Source organism: Prionailurus viverrinus, chromosome B1 (genome assembly GCF_022837055.1).
Source record: "Prionailurus viverrinus isolate Anna chromosome B1, UM_Priviv_1.0, whole genome shotgun sequence".
Classification (NCBI taxonomy): domain Eukaryota; kingdom Metazoa; phylum Chordata; class Mammalia; order Carnivora; family Felidae; genus Prionailurus; species Prionailurus viverrinus.
Window position 1 is genome coordinate 58,503,959 of NC_062564.1, and position 24,452 is coordinate 58,528,410.

General features: G+C 40.4%; 1 protein-coding gene and 1 long non-coding RNA gene across 10 annotated transcripts in view; one reads left to right on the plus strand and one right to left on the minus strand.

The window, feature by feature from the left end:
• LOC125163386 (uncharacterized) overlaps positions 1-17,406 on the minus strand; it is a 125,900-nt gene extending 108,494 nt beyond the window's left edge. For 3 of the 4 annotated variants that reach the window (XR_007151434.1, XR_007151435.1, XR_007151432.1), the window contains exon 1: positions 17,330-17,406. This is a non-coding gene — a long non-coding RNA (uncharacterized LOC125163386). Of the gene's footprint in view, positions 1-16,513; positions 16,580-17,329 lie in introns of those variants that run through there. The other variant, XR_007151433.1, reaches the window with a different exon arrangement.
• The window catches only part of AADAT (aminoadipate aminotransferase), a 32,841-nt gene continuing 24,949 nt past the window's right edge, over positions 16,561-24,452 (plus strand). For 3 of the 6 annotated variants that reach the window (XR_007151430.1, XR_007151431.1, XM_047855016.1), the window contains exons 1-4: positions 17,054-17,383; positions 18,096-18,264; positions 19,254-19,386; positions 23,586-23,660. Coding sequence is in view for 4 of the 6 variants with exons in the window: in XM_047855016.1 (XP_047710972.1) it covers positions 17,317-17,383; positions 18,096-18,264; positions 19,254-19,386; positions 23,586-23,660 (444 nt within the window). In the remaining 2 variants the exon portion in view is untranslated. Of the gene's footprint in view, positions 16,638-16,773; positions 16,865-17,036; positions 17,384-18,095; positions 18,265-19,253; positions 19,387-23,585; positions 23,661-24,452 lie in introns of those variants that run through there. The other 3 variants (XM_047855015.1, XM_047855013.1, XM_047855014.1) reach the window with 3 other exon arrangements.

The following is a 24,452-nucleotide window of genomic DNA, read 5'->3' on the forward strand; positions in this document are numbered from 1 at the left end:
ACTCGAATAAATACAATCAGAAATAGAAGTAACAACCAATACCACAGAAAATACAAAGTACTATAAAAGATTACTATGAAAAATTACATGCCAACAAATTGGACAACTTAGAAGAAATGGATAAATTCCTAGAAACATATAACTTCCCAAAATGGATCAGGAAGAACTAGAAAATTTGAACTGACTGATTACCAGCAATGGAACTGAATCAGCAATCGAAAACTCCCAACAAACAAAAGTCCAGGAACAGATGGTTTCACAGATGAGTTCTACCAAACATTTAAAGAAGAGTTAATATGTATTCTTCTCAAACTGTTCCAAATAATAGAAGAGGAAAGAAGGTTTCCAAATTCATTCTATGAGGCCAGGATTATCCTGATACCAAAACCAGATAAAGACACTACAAACAAACAAACAAAAAACTGCATGGTGGGGCCCTCAGGTAGCTCAGTTGGTTAAGCATCTGACTTTAGCTCAGGTCATGATCTGTGGTTTGTGAGTTTGAGCCCCACGTTGGGCTCTGTGCTGACAGCTCAAAGCCTGGAGCCTGCTTCAGATTCTGTTGTCTCCCTCTCTCTCTGCCCTTCCCCCACTCACACTCTGTCTCTCTCTCTCAAAAATAAACATTTAAAAAAATTTTTTTAAACTGCAGGGCAATATTTCTAATGAACATAGACATAAAAATCTTCAACAAAAAAATTAGGAAATGGAATATAAAAATAAGTTTAAAAAATGATTCACCATAATCAAGTGGAATTTATTCCAGGGATGCAATGGTGGTTCAATATTTGCATATCAATCCAAGTGATACATCACATCAATAAGAGAAAAGATTAAAAACCACATGATCATTTCAATAGATGCAGAAAAAGCATTTGACAAAGAACAATATCCATTCATGATAAAAACTCTCAACAAAGTAGGTTTAGAGGGAACATACCTCAACATAATAAAGGCCATATATAAAACAAACTACAGCTACCATTATATTCAATGGGGAAAAACTAAGAGCTTTTCCTCTAAGATCAGAACCAGGACAAGAATATCCATTCTCACCACTTTTATTCATCGTAGTACTGGAATTCCTAGCCATAGTAATCAGACAAAAAAAAGAAATAAAAGGCATTCAAATTGGTAAGGAAGAAGAAAAACATTCACTATTTGCATATGACATAATACTATATATAGAAAACCCTCAATACTCCACCAAAAAACTACCAGAACTGATCAATGAATTCAGTAAGGTTTCAGGACATAAAATGAACATATAGAAATCTGCTGCATTTCTATACATTAATTATGAAGCAGCAGAAAGAGAGATTAAGAAAACAATCCCATTTATAATTGCACCCAAAATAATAAGGTATCTAGAAATAAATTTAACCAAGGAGGTAAAAGACCTGTACTCAGAAAACTATAAAATATTAGTGAAAGAAATTGAAGACACCACAAACAAATGGAACAATATTCCATGCTTATGGATTGAAAAACAAATATTGTTAAAATGACCATACTACCCAAGGCAATCTACAAATTCAATGTTATCGCTTTCAAAATACCAACACAATTTTTTACAGAACTAGAACAAACAATCCTAAAATCTGTAGGGGACCATTAAAGACCCTGAATAGCCAAAGCAATCTTGAAAAAGAAGAACAAAACTGGAAGTATCACAATTCCAGGTCTCAAGATACACTACAAAACTCTAGTCATCAAAACAGTATGGTACTGGCACAAAAATAGACACCTAGATCAATGGAACATTATAAAGAGCCCAGAAATAAACCCACGCATATATGGTCAATTAATCTATGACACAGGAGACAAGAATATGCAGTGGGAAAAAGTCCCTTCAGCAAATGGTGTTGGGAAAACTGGACAGCAACATGCAAAAGAATGAAACTGGACTACTTTCTTATACCATACACAAAAGTGAACTCAAAATGGATAAATACCCAAATGTGATTCCTAGAAGGAAACATAGGCAGTAATCTCTGTGACATAATCCATAGACATGTTTTTCTAGAAATGTCTCCTCTGGCAAGGGAAACAAAAACAAAAATAAACTACTGGAAACAGCAAAGGAAACCATCAATGAAACAAAAAGACAACCCATGGAATGGGAGAAGATATTTGCAAGTGATATATCTGATAAAGGGTTAATATCCAAAATATATAAAGAATTTATACAACTCAACACCAAAAAAAAAAAAATCCAATTTAAAAATGGGCATAAGACATGAACAGAAATTTCTCAAAGAAGACATACAGATGGCCAACAAGCACATGAAAGGATGCTCAACATCACTCATCATCAGGGAAATGAAAAGGACACTCCTAGGCTAGCTGTTTACCATCTTTAGGAACTGGCTAACCCTCAGAAGGGCAGTCCCTACAAGGTCAGCAAGGCTTCAAGACATCAAACCATCAGAACATAAAAAATAAAAGACATGGTTAACACACCCACAACAGGAGCAATGTCAACCTCCTCACTGACTTATGTTGCTCCTTTAGGACAGCAACAGTTCATACTCATGCTTTCAAGGTGAGGCTTTGGCAGGCAATCCACAGTAAATAATGTCACTTCCTTCCCTCGGTGGGTTAGGGCTCAGACGGCAGAGTATTTGGATGCAGTGATCACCTGCAACCCTCTATAACTGGAGGACTGGGAAATCCAAACCTCCTCTACCTCTGCCACTTCTTCCTTTTGGAGCCCAAGTAGTCTCAGGAAACTAGGTGCGACAGACTGCCCTATGCCAATTCTAGTCCAACTCAGGGGAAGCTCTTGTCCCAGGAAGGTTTGCTGTTTCCAAGAATTCCAGTGCCCCATGGCATTCATTTATTTCCTTATTACAGTCTCCCAAAATGTGCTCTGACACACAGAAGAGTATAGGTTAAGGTGAATTCCTCTCTTTGTGGAGTTCTAAGATTCCCTCATCTGATCACTGACTCAGGCTATTAATAAAATGTCCCCACTCTGCTTTCCAGTGGCCTATAAAGCTCTGTTGGGACTTCTAGGTGTTCGGAGAGCTCCTTTTCCAGCTACCAGAGACTTGGTTGGCCGTACAGTCAAGTGCTTTGTTGAGGACGTGCATCCCTGGCCTGCAAGGTTGACATTTATTTTTCCCTCTTTCCTTTGCCTGGCCAGCTTCACTAACTAGAATTACATTGAACCACAGGCTGAGTATAGATGGAGAATTTCGTACTCCACATTGATCTGAGTAAGACTGATGTTTGTTTTCCTAATCTAGAGTCTCCCAGCCAAAGACCTCTGCACGAAAGTCAGTGCACAGCTTTTAACCCATCTTCTTGCTGCATACTCAAGAAGGTGACATGTACTAACCCAGCTCTCTACTCACCCTGATCACAGATACATTTTGTCACCAATACTTAAGGATTGTTCACTTTGAGAACAGAAGTGACCACAAAAGCTAGACATCCTGACATCCCAACAGTCTCTGACATTTCTCACACTCTGACACCTGCCATCCTAGAAACATCCTCATTACACTTGCTAACCAGGGTCCAAAAGGAAACTTTCACTATGTTGGAGAAGAACATCCAGAAAAAAGCCGTAGCATTCAATAATCATTTCCTTCTAAGAAACCATCAACTATGACAGTCAGCTTCTTCTTACAGTAAAAAAGGCACCACTGCCAATTCTCACTCATTCCACAAATGACTAGCCACAGAAAACCCTCTGCCCCTGATATTAAACAATCCTTCCTCTTTTGAAATGCTTTAAAATTGCTCATTTGGGGGTGCCTAGGTGGCTCGGTGTGTTGAGCGTCTGACTTCAGCTCAGGTCATGGTCTCATAGTTCGTGAGTTCAAGCCCCATATTGGGCTCACTGCCGTTGGCACAGAGCTTGCTTTGGACCCTCTGTCCCCCTCTCTCTGCTCCTCCCCCATTTGCGCTCTCTCTCTCTCTCTCTCTCTCAAAAATAAACATTTTAAAATTATTAAACATTTAAACATTTAAAAATATTAAACATTTTTAAATAAATAAAAAATAAATAAAATTGTTCATTTGTTACCTTGCAGCCAACCAAGGACTGCCCAATGTACCCAAAGAATTACAATTACAATTAGTAAGTATTCTCTGATTCTAAAACCTCACCTCAGAAGGCCTACAAGACACTCAAAATTTTCTCTTTTTATGACACAAAACTTACTTTCCTTTCTAACATTTTTTAACTCCTGCCAAAACAAAAGTAGACAGTATGTGGGTTTTCTTGCCACAAGTTTATGAATAAACAGCCTTTATTAATTTTGTCTTGGACTTTGTTTTGTCTTGACACTTAATTTATAAGAACCATAGTTTTCTCAGAGATGCATCACAGGCTTGAAACTTCCCTAAGATGACACCATAATTGCTCAGATGTCTTGTAGAGACAATGTGAAGGGCTTAAGAGCCTAATGTAAGTTTAAATTGGATGCTCATTTTTTTTTATCTTATAGTGTAAACAGGGGAGAGGGACAGAGAGAAGTGTGTGTGTGTGCAAAAGGGAGAGAGAGAGAATCTTACTATGTTGAAGCCCCAGTATCATCTGAGACAGTGGGCTTGGGTTGGACAGCTGGGACCTTATATTTAGCTAACAAAGACACTGAGCAAATTTTTCTTCCCAATATTCAAATTTGGAGGAAATTATTTTTCCCAAATAAAGCCTATTTGCTTTCATCTCTGCTTGCAAACTGCCAGTTCTTGCCTGAGCTCATCCCATATTTATAATACTTTACGAAAAGCAGCAAGGAATGGCCAAGACTCTGACTCTAGGCAACATCTTCCCCTAAGGCAACCGGCTCCATGAACTCATGATCTGACTTCTGAATTATCACGGAGAGCGGCAGAGGGGCTTCACCGAATGATTTCCTATGGTATGACCAGACTCACCTGTTTCCAATTTTCTAAATATAATCCATTCTTCACCATCCATGGCTCAACTGTTAAGACAATGTCATATATCTTTGATTTTTGTTACAACAACACTCTACTTCCAGTATTAATTTCTATATGAGGGAAAGAATAGGCTGACATAAATTTTTAATGCAGTGTCTTTTTTTTATGTTTATTTATATTTGAGAGAGACAGAGCGTGCACCAAGGAGGGACAGAGAGATGGAGACAGAATCTGAAGCAGGCTCCAGGCTCTGAGCTGTCAGCACAGAGCCCAATGCGGGGCTTGAACTCATGAGCAATGAGATCATGACGTGAGCTGAAGTCGGATGCTCAATGAACCGAACCATCCAGGCGCTCCTAATGAAGTGTCTTAAAGATAATAGTCTGGCCATTCATGTGGTATGGCAGCCTTTCTCCCTCAGGACATTTAGGGTCCCAGATTCATTTTATTTTGTGCTTAGCCATATGCTATTGCAGAAGTAAGCAAGCTTCTTCTGTAAAGGACAAAATAGCAAGTATTTTAGGCTTTGCAGGCCATACCGTCTCCATTGCACCTATTCAACCCTGCTGCAAAAGCAACCACAGACAGTAAGTTTTAAAAAATGAACGTGGTTATTTTCCAATAAAACTTATTTATGGACACTGAAATTTAAATTTCATATAAGTCTCACATGTCATGAAATATTATTCTTCTTTTGAGTTTTTTCAACCATTTAAAATGTAAAAATAAGTCAAAAACAAGGCCAGATTTGTCCCATGGGCTGTGGTATGCTGATCCCTGTGTGAGAAGGTTGTCCTCATCTGCATGGTTGAAACTGAGTCACAGGCATGTCTATGACCCAGCTCACGTGGTATGAAAAGAGGGAGTCTGGAGCAAGAAATTTTGTTTTAAGCAAATTTTGTTTTAATACCTTTTTGTTCACCTTCCACTGGGAAGAACTTAGTCACATAGCCTCACCTCATGGCAAAGGAAGCTGGAAAATAGAGTTAAAACTGGCTGGTCACATGCCCCAGAAGAAGGGGAGAGCATACAACAAATAGCTTTCTGTTACACAACCCCAAGACTAGTTTCTAAGAACCTCATTAGGGGTCAGTAGCCTGATGTACTTCATATAAAGTTGTCTAAGCCACTACTTTAATTCTGCAGCTTCCTGGGTCTAATTTTGCCTTAATGTCTCTTTCACACAGCTGCATGAGATGAAATGCTCTCCAGTTCTCTGTATCATTCTTCTAATGATCTATGTCCATCTAGAGAGAAACTAGAGAAATATTCTTGGCTCGTGTCTAAAGTATACTGTATACATGATGCAGTGTTAATCTATGAAGACTGACAAATTTTTGGGGTGCTTGATGAGCTCTCACATATAATAATTATAATGATATAGTAGTTATAACTATATAATAGGTTACATAACAGTTAGGGACTCATGTGTGTATCAGGCCAGTAAACTGCTTTAGAATCTCAAGTACAGCTGGATTTTTTTTTCTATGGCACTATCCATTAGTGACACTTGTCCCCTCCCCAACCTTTTGGCTTATAAATATCCTGGGATATTAAAACAGATATACAACCTTAGAGAAGTGTCACACTGGCCCCTCAGTAGCTCAGATAGTGGTGCAGATGGAGCAAAATCCTCTAAGGCTCCAACCAGAATATCCATTGCTGATGTCCTGAGTTCAAGTAATGGGAAGTTGCCAGAACTGACAAACATTACCCACTAACTGACAAGAGCCAGCACAAGTGAGCGGGATTGATGTCAATCTATCACTTCCAGAAGCTGGATAGAATGTAAAGAGGTTAAGATCTGATTTTATGGAAAGGTCATAAATGAGATGAAATTTTTCAATTGGTAACGGAACTACAGACAAAAACTTCACTGGGGATGGATGGGATCCTGACGGAAAGAAACTGAAGGAGCTAAAGTTGATGGGATTACATTTAGGAAGCAGATTTCTTTTCTACCTCCACTGACTTCAAACAGACTCTGTGGAATCCTCGTCCTCTGCCCCTTCACAGTATCTGGAGGAGATCCCAAAAGATTTTGGTCATTTTCAGCTTTGAGAACAGCTTTAAGATCACTGTCAGGGTGCCACTACGCAGGAGAGTTTGAAGACAGGGAAGAAGGAAAAGGGAAACAAAGTCAGTATTTCTCAGCCTGACCCGGGATTGCGCTGCTCCATTTCCCTTTCATCCCATTCGGTCAAGTGCTTCACACAAACACTAATGTCAGCTGGTAGTTTGGAAGAGAAGTTCATCTCTGCAAATAAATATGGTACTGTCTCTTCTCTTCTCATTCTCTGCTACTATTCTATTACTTGCCCAAACTACTAAAAACTAACGTAAATCTTATTCTACATTCTCCCCCAACCCATTCAATATATTTGTGGCTACAAAGTCCACCATTCTGTACTCTGGTATCCTGATATGTGTAAAAATAATAGAAGTGTCATTCCTTCTAAACTCACAATAGTACCACCCAAATCTAACCTCCTCCTATGATCCCTCAGTGCAGACGTACCTCATTATACTGCAATTCACTTTATTGCACTTCACAGATAATACGTTTTTTACAAATTGAAGGTCTATGGCAACTCTGCATCAAACAAGTCTGTTGGCATCATTTTTCCAACAGCATTGCTTACTTCATGTCTCTGTGTCACATTTTGGTAATTCTTACCATATTTCAAACTTTTTCATTATTATTATAGTTGTTATGGTGATCTGTGATCAGGTATCTCTGATGTTACCATTGTAATTGTTTTGGGGTGCTACAAACTGCACCCATATAAGACAGCAAACTTAGTCAATAAATGTTATATGTTCTGACTGATCCACTGACCAGCTGACATCCATCTCTTTCCCTGTCAAACCTCCCTATTCCCTGAGACATAACAATATTGAAATTAGACCAGTTAATAACCCTGCAATGGCCTTTAAGTGTTCAAGTGAAAGGAAGAGTCACATGTCTCTCATTTTAGATCAAAAACTAGAAATGATTAAGCTCAGTGAGGAAGGCGTGTCAAAAGCTGAGATAAGCTGAAATCTAGGCCTCTTGTGCCAAACAGCAGAGTTTTGAATGCAAAGGAAAGGTTCTGGAAGGAAATTAAAAGTGTTACTCTAGTGAACACACACGTAAGAAATCAAAACAACCTTATTGCTGATGTGGAGAAAATTTGAGTGGTCTGGATATAAGATCAAATTAGCCATAATATTCCTTTAAGGCAAAGCCTGATCCAGAGCAAGGCCCTAACTCTCTTCAATTCTGTAAAGGCTGAGAGAGGTGAGGAAGCTGCAGAAGAAAAGGTAGAAGCCAGCAGAGGTTGGTCCATGAGGTTGCAGGAAAGAAGGTGTCTCCATAATAGAAAAGGGCAAGGTGAAAGAAGGAATCCACTCCTAGTGAAGAAACTGTGATAACTGTTGAAATGACTACAAAGGATTGAGAATATTATGTAAGCTTAGTCGATAAAACAGCAGCAGGGTTTGAGTGGATTGACTCCAATTTTGAAAGAAATTCTACCGTGGGTAAAAAGCTACACAACAGCATCATGTGCTAAAGAGAAATCCTCATGAAAGAAAGAGTCAATCAATGCAGAAAACTTCATTTTTGTCTTATTTTAAGAAGTTGCCACAGCCACCCCAACTTCACCAACCACCACGCTGATCAATCAACAGCCATCAACATCGGGACAAGACCCTCCACCAGCAAAGAGATTATGACTCACCGAAAGCTCAGATGATGGTTAGCATGTTTTACCAATAAAGTATTTAATTAAGGGATGTACATTGCTTTACATATGCATATATTATTATACAAAAATGCCATTGCACACTTTGTAAACTACAGTACATTGTAAGCACAACTTTTTATATGCACTGGAAAACCAAAAAATTCATTTGAGTTGCTCTGTTGTGGTATTTACTTTATTACAGTGGTCTGGAACCAAACCCACAATATCTCTAAATAGTACCACTGTCCACACAGCTCTGCCACCAGAAACCCAGAAATGATTTTTGTCACTTCCTTCTCCCTTGAATCCATTTCCAATCTATCAAGTACTGTCAATTTTGTTTCCCAATTTGTCCATTTCTCTTGGTTTCCACCATCACAACCAGGTCTCAGCCAAAATACTCCACTCTCATCTGGATTAATACAGTAATCTCCTAATCGATCTCCCTTCATCCAATTTTGCCTCTTCTAATCCAGCATGTTGAAGACAAAATGAACCTAACGTGCTTCCTTTCCGAAACCACATCTATCCTTACCTTTATATTCCCATTTGAACTCTTCCGTGTTTTCAATTACTGTTGGGATAAGAACTGAAACCTTGACTAGAGCCTACAAAAGCCAGTATGATTTGATCTCTGTCTACCTAGTTTCATCTCTTTCCATTCAACTCTTCAATTCCTGGTTTCCTTTCACTTCCTTGAATATACCATGTTTTGTTATCTAGGAAACCTTTGCATGTTCTGTTTCTACTACTAGGGAATACTCTCTCCCTTTATCCACTCTACATTTGCCTACTTCTCCTCGGTCTTTAGATCTCAATGGAAACATTGCTTCCTCAGAAGACTGTCTCCCTTCAACCCAGAGACTACATCATTGCACCATTATACACTATCACAGCACTGTGTGCATTTCTTCTCAGCCCTTTCCAGTGCCTATTAAAGCACCTGGTATAGGAAATGTCAAGCAAATATTTTTCAAATCAACCCTTGCTCTGGGGGCTTCAACTTGCCAAAAAGAATAATATCCTGCTTCTTATTTTGAATCTTGTTTCAACTGCCACCTGCATACTTCTTTTTGAAAAAAAAAAAAAGTCAACACACCAAAAATTTCTATTTCTTTTGAGTTTATGCCCATGAATAGTTCTAATAGTTGGGTAGGCAAGATAATATTATACACCCCTCTTTACTACAGATATTAAGCCCAGAATGCCCACCAATAAACTTGACTGTCTAAAACAAACCTCTCTTGGGGCGCTTGGGTGGCTCAGTCAGTTAAGCATCCAACTTTGGCTCAGGTCACGGATCTCACGGTTTGTGAGTTCAAGCTCCGCATTGAGCTCTGTGCTGACAGCTTGGAGCCTGGAGCCTACTTCCAATTCTGTGTCTCCTTTCCTTTCTGCCCCTCCCCTGCTCATACTCCATCAATCTCTCTTTCTCTCTCAAAAATAAACATTTAAAAAAATTTAAAACAAACCTCTCTCATATCATGGTTAGATTCTGTGGTAAATATGTTGAATAAGGGAAAAGGGTCTCTTTTAAAATTAACCATAATAAAATGCTTTATATATGTACTTTGCTCACCTTGTAGTTTTCACATTGTTCTATCATTATTTGTTGACTTATAGTACCCGTTGAATATACACATAAGTATGCTTACTCATCAGTAACAGGAACTTTGTGTTATTTGTCTTAGTAAACTCAGCCCAAGTTTGCACATGGTAAACATTTAGTAATTCTTTTTAATATAATGGATTTAGTCCCCTCAGTTTTCTGAGAAATCCTTGAGATAAATCTTTTTCTTTTCTTTTCTTTTTCTTTTATAAAGAGAGAGAGCAAGCAGGGAAGGGAGCAGAGGGAGAAGGAGAGAGAGAGAAAGAGAGGGAGAGAATCTTAAGCAGGCTCCATGCTCAGTGGGGAGCCCAACAAAGGGCTCAATTCCATGGCCCTGGAATCACAACCTGAATCAAAATCAAGAGTCAGACACTCAACTGACTGAGCCACCCAGGTGCCCTGAGATAAATCCTTTCTAAGTAGGATTTCTCAGAATATTCTGAGTTGTCCCGTTTATCATTGTTTATTATCATTAATATTTTTAATTTAATATTGCTGATGATAAGAATGAAAACAGCTGATAATTATTAAGCATTTATATGTCAGATGCTGCAAAGCAATTTATATGCATTTAACACTGATAATAATCCTATGAGGAGCACCTGGGTGGCTCAGTTGGTTAAGCGTCCGACTTGGGCTCAGGTCATGATCTCATGGTCCAATGAGTTCCAGCCACACAACGGGCTCTGTGCTGACAGTTCAGAGCCTGGAGCCTGCTTTGGATTCTGGTCTCCCTCTCTCTGCCCCTCCCCCACTCATGTTCTCTCTCCCTCCCTCTCTCTCTCTCTCTCCCCCTCTCTCTCTCAAGAATAAATAAACATCAAAAAAAAAAAAACTAACACTGATAAGAATCCTATGAGATGCGTAACATCTTAATGCAATTTACAATCTAGGCGACTTAGAAATAAAGAGGTTAAGTAATTTGCCCAAGGACACACAGAGTGTTAAGTGGTAAAGTCTAATAGTCCCTTGGCCATATTCACTGCACTATATTACCTCCCATCCTTTTAAAAAGGCTGCAGCCATAGGCTTCTATTTTGGATATAAATAAGTATGATCCTGTTGGACCCAAACCTCCTGAAGACAACAAATATAAGTTCTGCACAAAATGCAAAAGGGAAGGAAGGAAGGAAGGAAGGAAGGAAGGAAGGAAGGTCAGAGGAAAGGAGAGGAAAGGAAAGAAGAGAAATGGAAACAAAGAAAACCTGGAGTCTCCAGAGTAAACAAAAGCCTGCAGAATCTGGAGGGAATCTATACTTGCAATAAGAGATTCCTATTTTTACAACTTCCAGCACAAGAACAGGCCAAAATGAACACCTCATGGGGCAGCTAGCTCCAGGGAGAAAACTGCAGTCTCTCTGGTCTAAAGAACAAAAGGACAGAGTTCAGAGCAACCACAGGCACTGAAAAGTGAAGGGCAAAATCCCAGAAAAGAGAGCTTGAGAGATGGCGTCCCAAATTCTGTGTATAAGTCTGTGTATTCTCTGCCCAAGTCCCTGACTGATCCTTGAACCACGCAGCATGCATGTACAGAAAATACCTCAGAGCAGCCCAGCTAAAGATAAAAGAGCTGAACTGAGTTTTTAACTGCTGCCCAAGAGATAGAAATTATACTCTGATATGAACCAATTTAATTGCCTGCTGAAACAAAAAAACCTCAACGCTTTTAGAGGACTATACCAGAATTCAGAGTCTTTACAGCATAACAGTCACATGCCAAGATAAATTTGAAAGTATTCAGTTTATTAAGGACCAGACAAATGTGACTTCATCTCAGGAAAAAAGATGAAGGAAATTAACTCTGAGATGACCCAGACATTTCAATTGGCAGACAAGGATTTGAGAGCAACTATTGTAACAATGATAAACCAACCACTAATGCTTTCCTTGGCCTTAGAATGTTCCAGGAAAACATGTTTACAATGATGAAAAATATAGTTGATTTCAACAGAAAAATAGAAACTTTTTAAGGGACCAAATGGAAATTATAAAACTGAAAAACACAGTATCTGAAATTAAAAAGGCAGTTTTGCAGGTACAACTTTCTTCCTCGGAAGAGTTCTTTCTCTTTTTATATAAAATAATCTTTTGTTTAGTCTCTCCAATAACTAACCTTACCTATCTAACTACTCGGTTCCTCCTGTCTTGAGTGTTCAGGGCCTGATTCTAGCATTTATGACTCGTATAATCTCTATGACTTGATTCCTGACTTAATTTTATGCCACTACCCTAATTAATACTTTTGTCTAATTTGACCTAACCCTGCATCACATCTGCAGTAGTTTTAAAACATGCCCATGGGGCACCTGACTGGCTCAGTTGGTAGATCACGTGACTCTTGATCTCGGGGTTGTAAATTCGAGCCCCATGTCGGGTGTAGAGATTATTTAAAAGTAAAATCTTTTTTAAAAAGTCCAAATTTCATGACATTCCTTCCTCCAAAATGTGGACCTTGATTCCCCTCCCCTCGAGAGTGGACTGGACTTAACCATTTCTAATAAAAAGAATATGTCAAAAGTGGCAGTGCGATTTCCAAGATAAGGTCATAGAAGGCATTGAAGCCTCTTCCTTTCTTTCTTGGGTCATTCAACCTGAGGGAAGCCACATCATTAAGGCATTCAAACAACTCTATGGAGAGGTACACATGGAAAGCAACTCAGTTCTACCAATAGCCAGCAAGAGGTCTTCTGCCAATAGTCATGTGTTATGGGTTAAATTGTGTCCCTCTCCCCCAAAAGATAAGTTGGAGTCTTAACCCCCAGTACCTAAAAATCTGGCCTTATCTGTAGATAACTCTATAGAGTTTTTACAGAGGTAATCAAGTTACAACAAAGTCATTAAAGGTAGACTAAATCCAGTATGACTGGTGTCCTTATGAAAAAGGGAAATGTGGACACAGAGACATGCACACAGGGAGAATGCCAAGTGGAAATGAAATCAGAGATCAGGATGAAGCAGGTACAAGCCACAGAAGATCAAAGACTGCCAGCAAACCACCAAAACCTAGGAGAGAGGCATGGAATAGATTCTCCTTCGCAGCTGTCTGAAAGAACCACTCTGCCAACACTTTGATCTTGCACTTCTAGCCCCCAAGACCAGAGACAACACAATTCGGTTGCTCTAAATCACCCAGTTTGTGGCACTTTGTGGCACAGCAGCCCCAGGAAACTAACATATGTGAAAGAACCACCTTAGAAGCAGATTATCTAGTCCTAGGGACAAGCTTTCAGATTTCTGCAGCCTTAACCATTGATCTTGACCTCCGCTTCCTGAGACAACCCTAGCCAGAACTGAGACAGCCAAGTTGCTACTGAATTCCTGACCCACAGAAATTATAAGATAACTATCTGACGTTTTAACTACTGTTATGGACTAAATTGTGTCCTCCACCCTATATTCATATGTTAAAGCCCTAACCCCAAAGTGACTGTATTTGGAGACAGAGCCTTTACAGAGGTAATTAAGGTTCAATGAGATTGTTAGGATGGCACCCTAATCCAATATGACTGTTGTCCTTGTAAGAAGAGGAAGAAATACAAGGGATGGCCACACACAAAGAAAAGGCCATGTGAAGACACAGTCAGAAGGCCACCATCTGCAAGCCATGGAGAGGGGCCTCAAGAGAAACCAAACCTGCTGACATCTTGACCCAGACTTCTTGCCTCCAGAACTAGAGAAAACAGTTTTCTGTTGTTTAAGCCACTTGGTCTGTGGTATTTTGTTATGGCAGCCCCAGAAGAATAATGCAGCTGCTAAAATTTGGGGATAACTTGTCCCACAAGAATAGTTTACAAGATACTTTCCCACACCAGCCCCCTAAACACACACATTTTCCATCTCTATTCACCACCCAAAATGGTCCCAACAGTCTAGCCCCAAAGTACACAAATTAGAAATGTCAGCAGTATTTTTTTGAACAGATTTGATGTTCTGAAACTCCATTCTCTCACAGATTGTGGAAAAGGCCCTGTGATAAATCCATCAAGTGACAAGCAATTCTCACCTTTAAGTGAAAATAGTAAAGGATGACAATTAGCCTGTGCATGACCCTGCTCGATTTTAGACTACGACCATGACCAAGATCATAATAGAATTTTGAGAAGAAAAGAAGCTTATAATCCTAACCCAATGGAGAACTTCAGTCCATTGGAAATAACCACTATCTTCTCTCCGCTTCTCTTAGCAGCTTGGTCCTCTGCTGTGGATGTTGAATTATATGAAACTGTTAACCCCTCAACCAACAAACACTTGCTCTTCCAGACCAGTGACTTGTCTCCATTAGATTTTTTAATTTATTACAGTTCCTAGCACAGAGCAAGCACTCAATAAATGTTTACAGAATGACTGGATCCAGAACTGCCCCCCACCCCTTTAATTCTACTGGAGGCAGTCCTATGCCAAGACTGTAAAAAGGCAGCACTGAGCTGTGAACCTTGCTCATTCATCTTATCCCCTCAGGAGAACTCCTTCTGCTGCAGCTCCTGACAAATTCAAAGTCTGGTCTGTTTGATTTCTCTGGCAATTTTTAGCTTCTTATTGGCAGGTAACCTCTCTCGAATTTAACTCTTGCCTGTCCCTTTAGCATCACAGTGACCATTTTCTGCTTCACGTTTTCTGAACACAACCCTAAGGGCCAGTGCATTCCATTAGCCCTCCTCGTGGGCCAATTCTCAGCCTTCATACCTGGCCTAAATCTTTACCCCACTTATAATCAATCAGCACCCTTAACCATCCTACCTATTCAACTCCAGGGCTGAAAACCTGAATCTTATGACTTGATGGCTTTAAGTCTCTTTAGTTTGGGTTCCTGGAATTGTGTTCTACTGACTGGTAAGGGGGGAGGAGGGATTAGTTCTGCATTATTTTTAATGCGTATATAATAAATATTATAAGAGCCACAGACGTGTGCATGAATGTGGTTGCAAAAGCTAATCTTTTCAGTGTTTCCTTGGCCCCAAACTCCAAACTCCTTTCACCCTTTCCTACTATCAAAGGGAAGTTTACGTTTGTGTTAAGTGTCAGAGGTGACCACACTTATTGGAGGCAAAAAAGAAGCTGGAGTATCCAGTAATATCAATATTTTTAGTTATATTTCATAATTAACCCTGACCTATACCTTTAGATGTATTTAGAGGTTCTTGAGCTAATTTCTGGAAACATTCAGGGGAAACTCTTTTTAAAACACACCATCTCAAGGAAGATCCTTAATGCATTCATGAATGAACTAAGGACACAATTTGCCTTAAAAAGTTCCCAAGCAGTTTCTCCAGCCAAAAACATTTGGAGGCTGAGTACTTAAGTAAAAACACTGTAACTATTCATAATAACAGCTAATATTTGGGACACATGGGTGGCTCAGTTGGTTAAACAGCGTGGTCTTGATTTTGGCTCTGGTCATGATCTCACCGTTCAGGAGATCAAGCCCCTCACAAGTCTCTGCTTTGACAGCGCATCCCCCAAAAAACACAGCTAACATTTATTGAGTGTTTTTTACGATATGCAGGCTAATGTGCTCGTGTGCTTAATAGGGATGCTCGCATTTAATCCTGCCAACCGCCCCATGACAAAACTTAAGCACAAAAGAGTAACTTGTCCAAAGATACCCAGCTGGTAAATCATCAAGTGGAATTTAAACCACTTTAAGTTTCTGAATCCAGAACTCCACTGCCTCTTGGGTTTCTAGCAGCTTTACCAATAACATTCCCTTCTGGTATTTAGCTGTTGGCATAAAGTATTTCACTGGGTTATCTCATCCTTTTGTTGCCAGGACCTGGATAAGGATAGAAGTGTCTCTTGGACCAATTTATTCACGTCTAGAAGAGAGCCCTTTGACAGTGTGTCAACACTTATCCAGGAAGTACTCAATGTTTACTGAATGAATGAAGCCAGTTTGGAATTTGTTAAAAATAAATGACTCTTTTATAGCCATTTAAGAATTTAAAAAAGAGGGGCAGTCTCAAAATCGTCTCTCATTAAGTGCTCACATGGAAAACTGTGCATTCCATTTTGGTGATTCGGGAAGGTGAAATCACAGAGATAACTGGGGGTGGAGCGGGGCAGTGGAAGGTGGGGAGGATTATTCTGTAAGAAAAGAGGACAGAGTGCTAGACCCAAAGAGATAAATCTAAATCCTAAATCTAAACTAAGTCCATAATGAATGGTCAGAAAATCCAAGGGGAGGGAAAGACACCAAACTTCGAGGAGACCCTCGAAATACGTTTCAACATTCCACCCTCACTCTCAAATGTTCACATCTGAAAGTTACGTTGGAAATTACCTGGGTCGCCTTGGTGACTTCCTGAGTTGGTGCCAATACTTATATAACAAAAGGTCAGTATGAAACGCAACAGCGTCCAGGGGCATGAAACGCGCCAGCTGCTCTGCCAGAGAAGGCCAGCCAGGTAACCACCAGCGCAGAAATGTGGGGTGCGTACCAGGCCCAACGCAGTTTAGGAAGCCCGCTGCAATGGATCAAAGCAGCCACCAGATGGTACTCCAGGCTTAGGATCGGGGTGGACTTCCGGCCCTCCCCACCTCCCCCTTCACCCCCAACCAGCCCCTCAGCAAGCTCCAAGGAGGGCGTCCAGGCCAACCCCGCCGCTGTCTTGCGGCGACTCCCAGCTACGAGGTCAAGAGTCGGGCTCCCTTTGAATGGACTCAGGCACTGGTCCAGGGGTGCAAGTGCCTCGCGACAGGCCGTTACCCCGCCCGCCCCGCGTAGAGGGCGCTGACCCCAGGCGGGCCGGCGCGCGCGGCGGGCGGCCATAGGCTGCGGCGCTGGGCGGGAGGGGGCGAGGCAGGCCCGGGCGAGGTGGGACCTGCCCCGGCCCCCGCGGTGGGCGGCCAGAGCGCGTGGGGCCCGGGCCCGGGACAGGCAGCGGAGCCTGGATTGCGGTGCGCTGGGCCAGTCTGCCACCCGGCCCAGGCCCGTTAGGGACCCAGACGCTGAGCGCAGTCCCCAGCCGGGGAGTTTCAGCGGCGGGGGGACGACCCAGGTGGCGTTTCCGGAGTTGGGAGGCACTACCTGACGCGGCTATTTTGTTTTTCTAGTTTTCAGCTACCGAAGGTTGGATATCGGACATGAATTACTCACGGTTCCTCACGGCCACGAGCGCAGCGAGAAAGCCTTCTGCCATCCGAATCATGAGTGAGTGCTGGGCTGGCGCCTCTGCTCCGGGGCGGGGGGGGGGGGTGGGGGGGGGGGTGGTGGGCGTGCTGCAGAGCCACTAACGGTGGTGCCTAGGGTCCGCGCCAGTTGCACCCTTTCATTAAACTGTGAAAGCCTCTGTGAGCCAGGCTCTGCGTGCAAACCTGAAGCAGGCACAGACTTTGTTTTCGGAGAACTCGTGCTGTAACGGAAGACACCGAATTGGTTATCTCTGCTCCAGTGTAGCAATAGAGAGAGGGGCACAGGCTGTTGTGGGACACGTCCGTGCAAGAGGGAGGGTGTGCTGTCTAGAAAGGCTCTTGCCGGCAACATGAGTAGATGTTGGTTTGGCACAATGTGCAGGTGTGTGCGGAGTTGGGAGGGTCTGGTAAATTGGAGAGAAAGGAGTGAGCCTCGAAGCTTGACAGTCCGGTAGGCGCTAAATGGAGGAGGGTTTTCTGTTCTCATGGCCCATTGCTTACCTTCCTGATCCCTCCGCCTTCTTAGTTGGACATCTCCAGTCTTTAGTTCCTCCACCAGTGAGGCCGGTCCAGAAGAAGTTATTTTATGTGCTTATTTTCGACTAGCATTCTATCACTAGAAATTGTTCAACTTTACAGTTTTATGGACTATAATGCAATACATCGAGCTATCTCTGTTTATGAAAATCTTCACTGAAAGTGTTTCTTCTTCTCTTCCAAATTTATCATAGCTGAGACATTGAGCAGGGCACCGAAATCGGTCATCTCCTTGGCTACTGGATCACCAAACCCCAACACCTTCCCTTTTAAGACTGCTGTTATCACCGTAGACAATGGAGAGCCCATCCAGTTTAATGAAGAGATGATGAAGAGAGCACTTCAGTATTCTCAGAGTGCTGGGTAGCTATCAATAGATAACATAATTTTGTTGGTTTACTTTCATGAGTAATATTCCAAGGCCCATTGATAAAGTGGTGTGTCTTTTTTAACTGGGTATTCAACAGGTAGGAAGGTTTGGGGTAGAGTTTCCAAAGAATAATTAAGAGTAACAGATGCATTGAATGCTTAACACCCCCTCCGTGACTGCTCCTTGACTTTAAATGATGGGGAGACTCAGAGAAGGCTTCTAAGAGGAAGTACCATTGGAGATGAAACTGAAAAAAAAAAAAAGAGAGAGAGAGAGGGGGAGCTAGAGGAAGAAACCAGTTGGGATAAAGGAGGAAAAGGACAATCCAGGAAGAAGCAATTTTAAGTCTGGGGGTAATTTTGTAATAATTAGATTCCCTTAATAGTTGCAGACACCTATGCAGATACTTAGCCCTCAATGCAGAGGTCTTTAATTTCTTAAAACAAAGTTGGAACATACACTTTATGATTTTTCTTAGCTGGTCTTCTTCCAGTGATAAAGAGTAATTTATATAGTGTCTACAAATTATACTTCATTAAATTTTCTTTGTTCTGTGATTTAAAAGGACACTTAAATATAGCACATTATGTAAACATGAATTATGTGTAATAGACACATAGGCTTTTCTTTCCATGATACAAAGAACTTGAGATTGAACTTCTAGGTAGCCTATGGAAAATTTCCTAGGATAACAAAGAATTGATGCAGTGAGTGCTCTAGTGTAAAAGAGACCAGGCTTTGGAATAAGAAAGATGGAGATTCATATCTTAGCTCATTTAATGTAAGCTGACTAACTTTATGTGAATTTCTTAATCTCAGTCTGTTGCCTTCTATAAATAGGGATATTAATATTAGCAAAAAGCATTTGAAGATTTTTAAATTGAATGTATAAAGTGCATAATATAAAGCTACCATCTAATTCTTATCTACTATTATTACAATTTTTAATACTATAAATTTGAAAATACATTTTATGCTGTAGAATCCCCGAGCTGTTGTCCTGGCTAAAACAGTTACAAGTAAAATTGCATAATCCTCCCACCATCAATTATCCAACCAACCAAGGAAAAATGGACTTATGTGTAACATCTGGCAGCCAAGACGGCCTTTGTAAGGTAAGACTGAAAGGAAAGGGAACCCCACATTAAGAATCATATTTATGTTCAGGGCACCTGGGTGGCTTCAGCTCAGTCATGATCTTGCAGTTTGTGGGTTCGAGCCCCACATCAGGCCCTGTGCTGACAGCTCAGAGCCTGGAGCCTGCTTCGGATTCTGTGTCTCCCTCTCTCTCTGCCCCTCGCCCACTCTCACTCTGTCTCTCTCTCTCAAAAATAAATATAATGTTTCTTTAATGTTAAGAAAAAAATTTTTTTTAAAAAGAAATATGTTCATATATACACTCCTCTCTCCTAACCACAAGAGGATCATGTTTTATGAGTTACTGGTAGTCTATCTACCTAGAATTTTAAACATGGAATTTAAAGACATTCACTAACCTGGTTTTTCTTCAGTGTAGATCATGTGGTTAATAACCCATAGCCAGGAGTCATTAAAACAAGATTCCCATGAAGGGAATACTCAACTCCTACCAGAAGCTTAGTGAGCACTGCTTAATTCATTTGGCTCAAAGACTCAGGTTACATTTTGATTTATGTAGTTATGAAATTTCAATATGATTTTTAAATTCTTTAAAGGGGATATCCTGGGGCGCCTGGGTGGCGCAGTCGGTTGAGCGTCCGACTTCAGCCAGGTCACGATCTCGCGGTCCGGGAGTTCGAGCCCCGCGTCGGGCTCTGGGCTGATGGCTCAGAGCCTGGAGCCTGTTTCCGATTCTGTGTCTCCCTCTCTCTCTGCCCCTCCCCCGTTCATGCTCTGTCTCTCTCTGTCCCAAAAATAAATAAACGTTGAAAAAAAAAAAAAAAAATTTAAAAAAAAAAAAAAATTTAAAAAAAAAATAAAGGGGATATCCTGATAGTCCTGAAGTGAAATGTAAATATTTTGCATGGCTGCTTATATAATCATCTGTGTTCACAACTGCTTACATCTGGACTTCTTGGATATGTGCTTCCCTAGATCTCTATGTATGTCTGTCTCTGACTTATTTCTGGGTTAGTTCTCGTGTTATCTCTCTCTGTGTGTGTCTGTCTTTCTCAGTTATTCCATCTGCCTCTCTCCTGGGTTATAGGAAATCTATAACCACCATTGGGGGGTTTTCATAATAAAGAGACTGTACCTATGGTTCTCGATTTCATCTGTTTTTTTTTTCTTTTCTTTTTCATGAATAATTAGTCCTAAAGATTCTCTACATTCAGTCTTCATATCTAGATTAAAAAGTGCTCTTACTTATCTTAAACCATAGTAGCTTTGTTTTTCTTCTTATGAAAATGTGAAAGCTGTAATCTAGTTAGCTTTAATGAATTTAAAAAAAATTTTTTTTTCATTTATTTATTTTCAAGAGACAGCAAGGGGGTAGGGGCAGAGAGACAGGGAGACACAGAATCCAAAGCAGGCTCCAGGCTCTGATCTGTCAGCGCAGAGCCGGATGTGAGGCTCAAAACCACTAACTGTGGGATCATGACCTGAGCTGAAGATGGATGCCCAACCAACTGAGCCACCCAGGCGCCTCAGCTTTAATGAATTTTAATTAAATTATTATTACAGCATGATGTATTGAAGTAATAAGAATATAATTTTTCCTCCCTATTTTTTTATTTAATTGGGGGAAAAGGAAGATTAGCTACCGTTTGAGTGTTTGCTTGAAGAGAAACAATTGTGATTCCATAGACTAATATGAAAAAAGGTCTTTTCAGTTAAATTCTTAGGAAGGTATACTATGAACCTTTTTTTTCCCAGAAAGATGCTCAAGACAATTTCTTTATCTGTCACAATATCCATCATATCAAAGGAAGATAGCATAGATGGTCAAATACATCAATAACTCACTCATTTACACACACGTTATTATAGAGGCCTTAGTGGGAATCTGGTTTACTATTCCTTCCACTTTGTTCTCCAAGATAAATATCATTTTAGTCACCTGTGTCTCTGTTTGCATCTATTAAACAGTGCCACCAGATAATAAACAGCCCTTCTTTTCATTTAGGTTATTTGATATCCTCATGTCCCCTAATGGACATAGAAAATGTATATAATTAGGTTTTCATTTGACCTATTGACAATGGACATGCCACCCAAGTAATTTGTTTAGTCCTAGGATGTCCTGTAAAGCTGAATCACTTGGAAACTTTCTGGAGGTGGATACTGTTTGTCATATAAGGCCAAAACCTCATAAGGAAAAAGGAAAGAGAATATCCTGGGCAAAATCAGGAAACAAAAGTCAAATTGTCTATCTCAGTTGATAATGGCCATACTGTTTGTCATGAGATATAGGTTTAAGATGAGGAAGGAGAGGGGCGCCTGGGTGGTGCAGTCGGTTAAGCGTCCGACTTCAGCCAGGTCACGGTCTCGCGGTCCGTGAGTTCGAGCCCCGCGTCAGGCTCTGGGCTGATGGCTCGGAGCCTGGAGCCTGTTTCCGATTCTGTGTCTCCCTCTCTCTCTGCCCCTCCCCCGTTCATGCTCTGTCTCTCTCTGTCCCAAAAATAAATAAACGTTGAAAAAAAAATTTAAAAAAAAAAAAAAAAAAAAAAAAGATGAGGAAGGAGAGGCTTGAACCAAGGATTGTGACACACCACAAGGAAAGAAAAGATGATTCCACGAGTTATGTAAGATTTAGTCATAAAAGACCCCCTTTGATTTAGGCTAGAAGTATCTATTGTCTAGGTCATATTGTCTGCAAAATCTCCTAAAATTTGTCAAGCCTGTCTTACCTGACCTCTAAATATCCTTTAACATTGTTGATCTTCCCATCCTTTCTGAAACACTCTTCTCTGATTCTCTCAACACCTCACTGGCCCAATTGTCCTGCCTTCTTTGCAGTGTCTCCTTCTACATATCCATCATTTATTAGACTTCAAGGCTCAGTCCTCAAACCTCTTCTCCCCTCAGTCCATATACTTTCCCTGGGTACCTCCATTCACACCCTCGTGCTCATCATAGCTAGTAACTTACACGTTCCTTCCAAATCCATGTTATCCATCTGTCCACTTGGAACTGTGACAGAATGTTTCAAAAGCATCTCAAACCAGAACATACTCATCACCTTGTCCCCCAAAGATGGACAACTTTGTGGTTCTGTTTATCAGTGAATAGCATCACTCCCTCCAGGAGTCAGTCTTCATGGTTCCCCTTCCTCATTCTTCTATAATCCATAATTGTGTTCTCTTGGCATGGATTTTCTAAATACCTCTTCAGTTTTCCTCTACAATTCCATCGTCACTGTTGGTCAGGCTATATCTGCATCTTTCTCCAGAACTACAGCAAAAACGTTCCAGAGAATCCCAAAATTTCCCAAACTTTCCACATGTGTTCTCACTCATCTTTTATTCTTTCATATTGTTGCCAGAAATATCTTCCCAATATGCATATCTGATAATGTGACTCCTCCTTCCCAACCTTTACCTAAAATTCTTACTGACCTCGTGTGGCTTGAATGCCAACGTGGTATTTCTCTGCCTACTTCTATCAGATCTCACGCCACCTTCCTCTTTACATCCCACTTTAAGCCACAGAATTCTTTCAGTTTCTCAAAATGTACCTATTGTAATCCCCTATACCATCTCATCACTTCCTCAAGGAAGCCTTCTCTGAATGCCTGGAATTCCCGGATTGTCCAAGTCCTCTTTCAGTGAGCCCTTATAGCATTGTGCATCTATAGTTCATAGAACTCACCATTGTTTTTAAGTATACATTTATTTAGTTATTTGATTAGCATCTAGCTTTCCCATTGGACTAGTACCTCCATGAGGATAAGAACCTTGTTGCTCTGTTCATCATTTTGTCTCCATACCATACGCCGGGTTGGCTTAGAGTAAATATTTAGTATATTTTCAAAGAAGGAATAAAAGGAATAAATGAATTTTAGAGTCAAGCTAGTTATCCTACCCTAAAACAGAGGTTGGAAAACTATGCATAGCTTGAAAAACCAAATCTAGGCTTCATCTGACTTTATAAATAGAGTTTTGTTGAAACTCAGCCACACCTATTGGTTTACGTATTGTCTTTGGCTGCTTTCTCACTATAGAGGCAGAGATAAATAGTTGTAATGGAGATATTACGGCCCACAAAATATGTACCATCCTGCACTTTACAGAAAATTTGCCAACTCCTACTGTAGAATCCTAATGAGCTCAAAAAAAAAGGGGGCTCTAAGAATTGAAACAATACTATCCAACCTAACCTATGCTTCTTTTGTTAGGTGTTTGAAATGATCATTAATCCTGGAGATAATGTCCTCCTTAATGAACCTGTTTACTCAGGAACACTTCAAGCTGTGAGTACACATTTTTATAAAAGGCAACTCTCTTTCTTATAATACATAAGAAGAAAACATTGCACCTTTAGAATTATCTGTCCACTGAAAAATAAGATAGGAGAATCTTAAATGATATATGTAAAATATGTTAAGCGTACCCTCCACTTTATACATTTCTTTTTACAAAATCTAAATATGTAGATGCTAAAATTAGGTTGTGCAAAATCACGTCCAGCTTTCTTCATGTTTCACTTGAAACGCAACTTCATTTACAAAACCATATCTTTCCATTACCATCTTTTATTACCGTATGCCTAAGTATAATCATGTTGTATGTCAATTTAATATAACAGTAAGCCAACATGGTATAATTAGGACTTTCCACTCTAGCATTAAATTAATGGGACTATAATATCCAGAATGAGGAAGCTGGTCATCTGGCTGTACTGTGCACTAATCAGAACACACCATTGAGAATTAGGTTTGTTTGGGGCACAATACTTTAGGATAGCCATGGATTGACTTCTGCATGTCCTTGGGTTAACAGAACTGGAATGAAAGGGTGGAAACAACAGGGAAGCTATTTCAACTCAATGTAATAACTTCCTAGCCATGAGCCTCACCTGGCTCCTGACTGCCTAGGGAGGTAAGGTACTTATTGCCCATCACTGAAGATGTTCAAAGTTACTCTGAACTGTCATTTAACACAAGTGTTAGAAAAGTAACTCTAGCTTAAAATAGGGAAATGAATGAGATGACCTTTATGCTCTGTTGATTCTAATATCATGGATTCTCTCTTTTTCGAGTTTA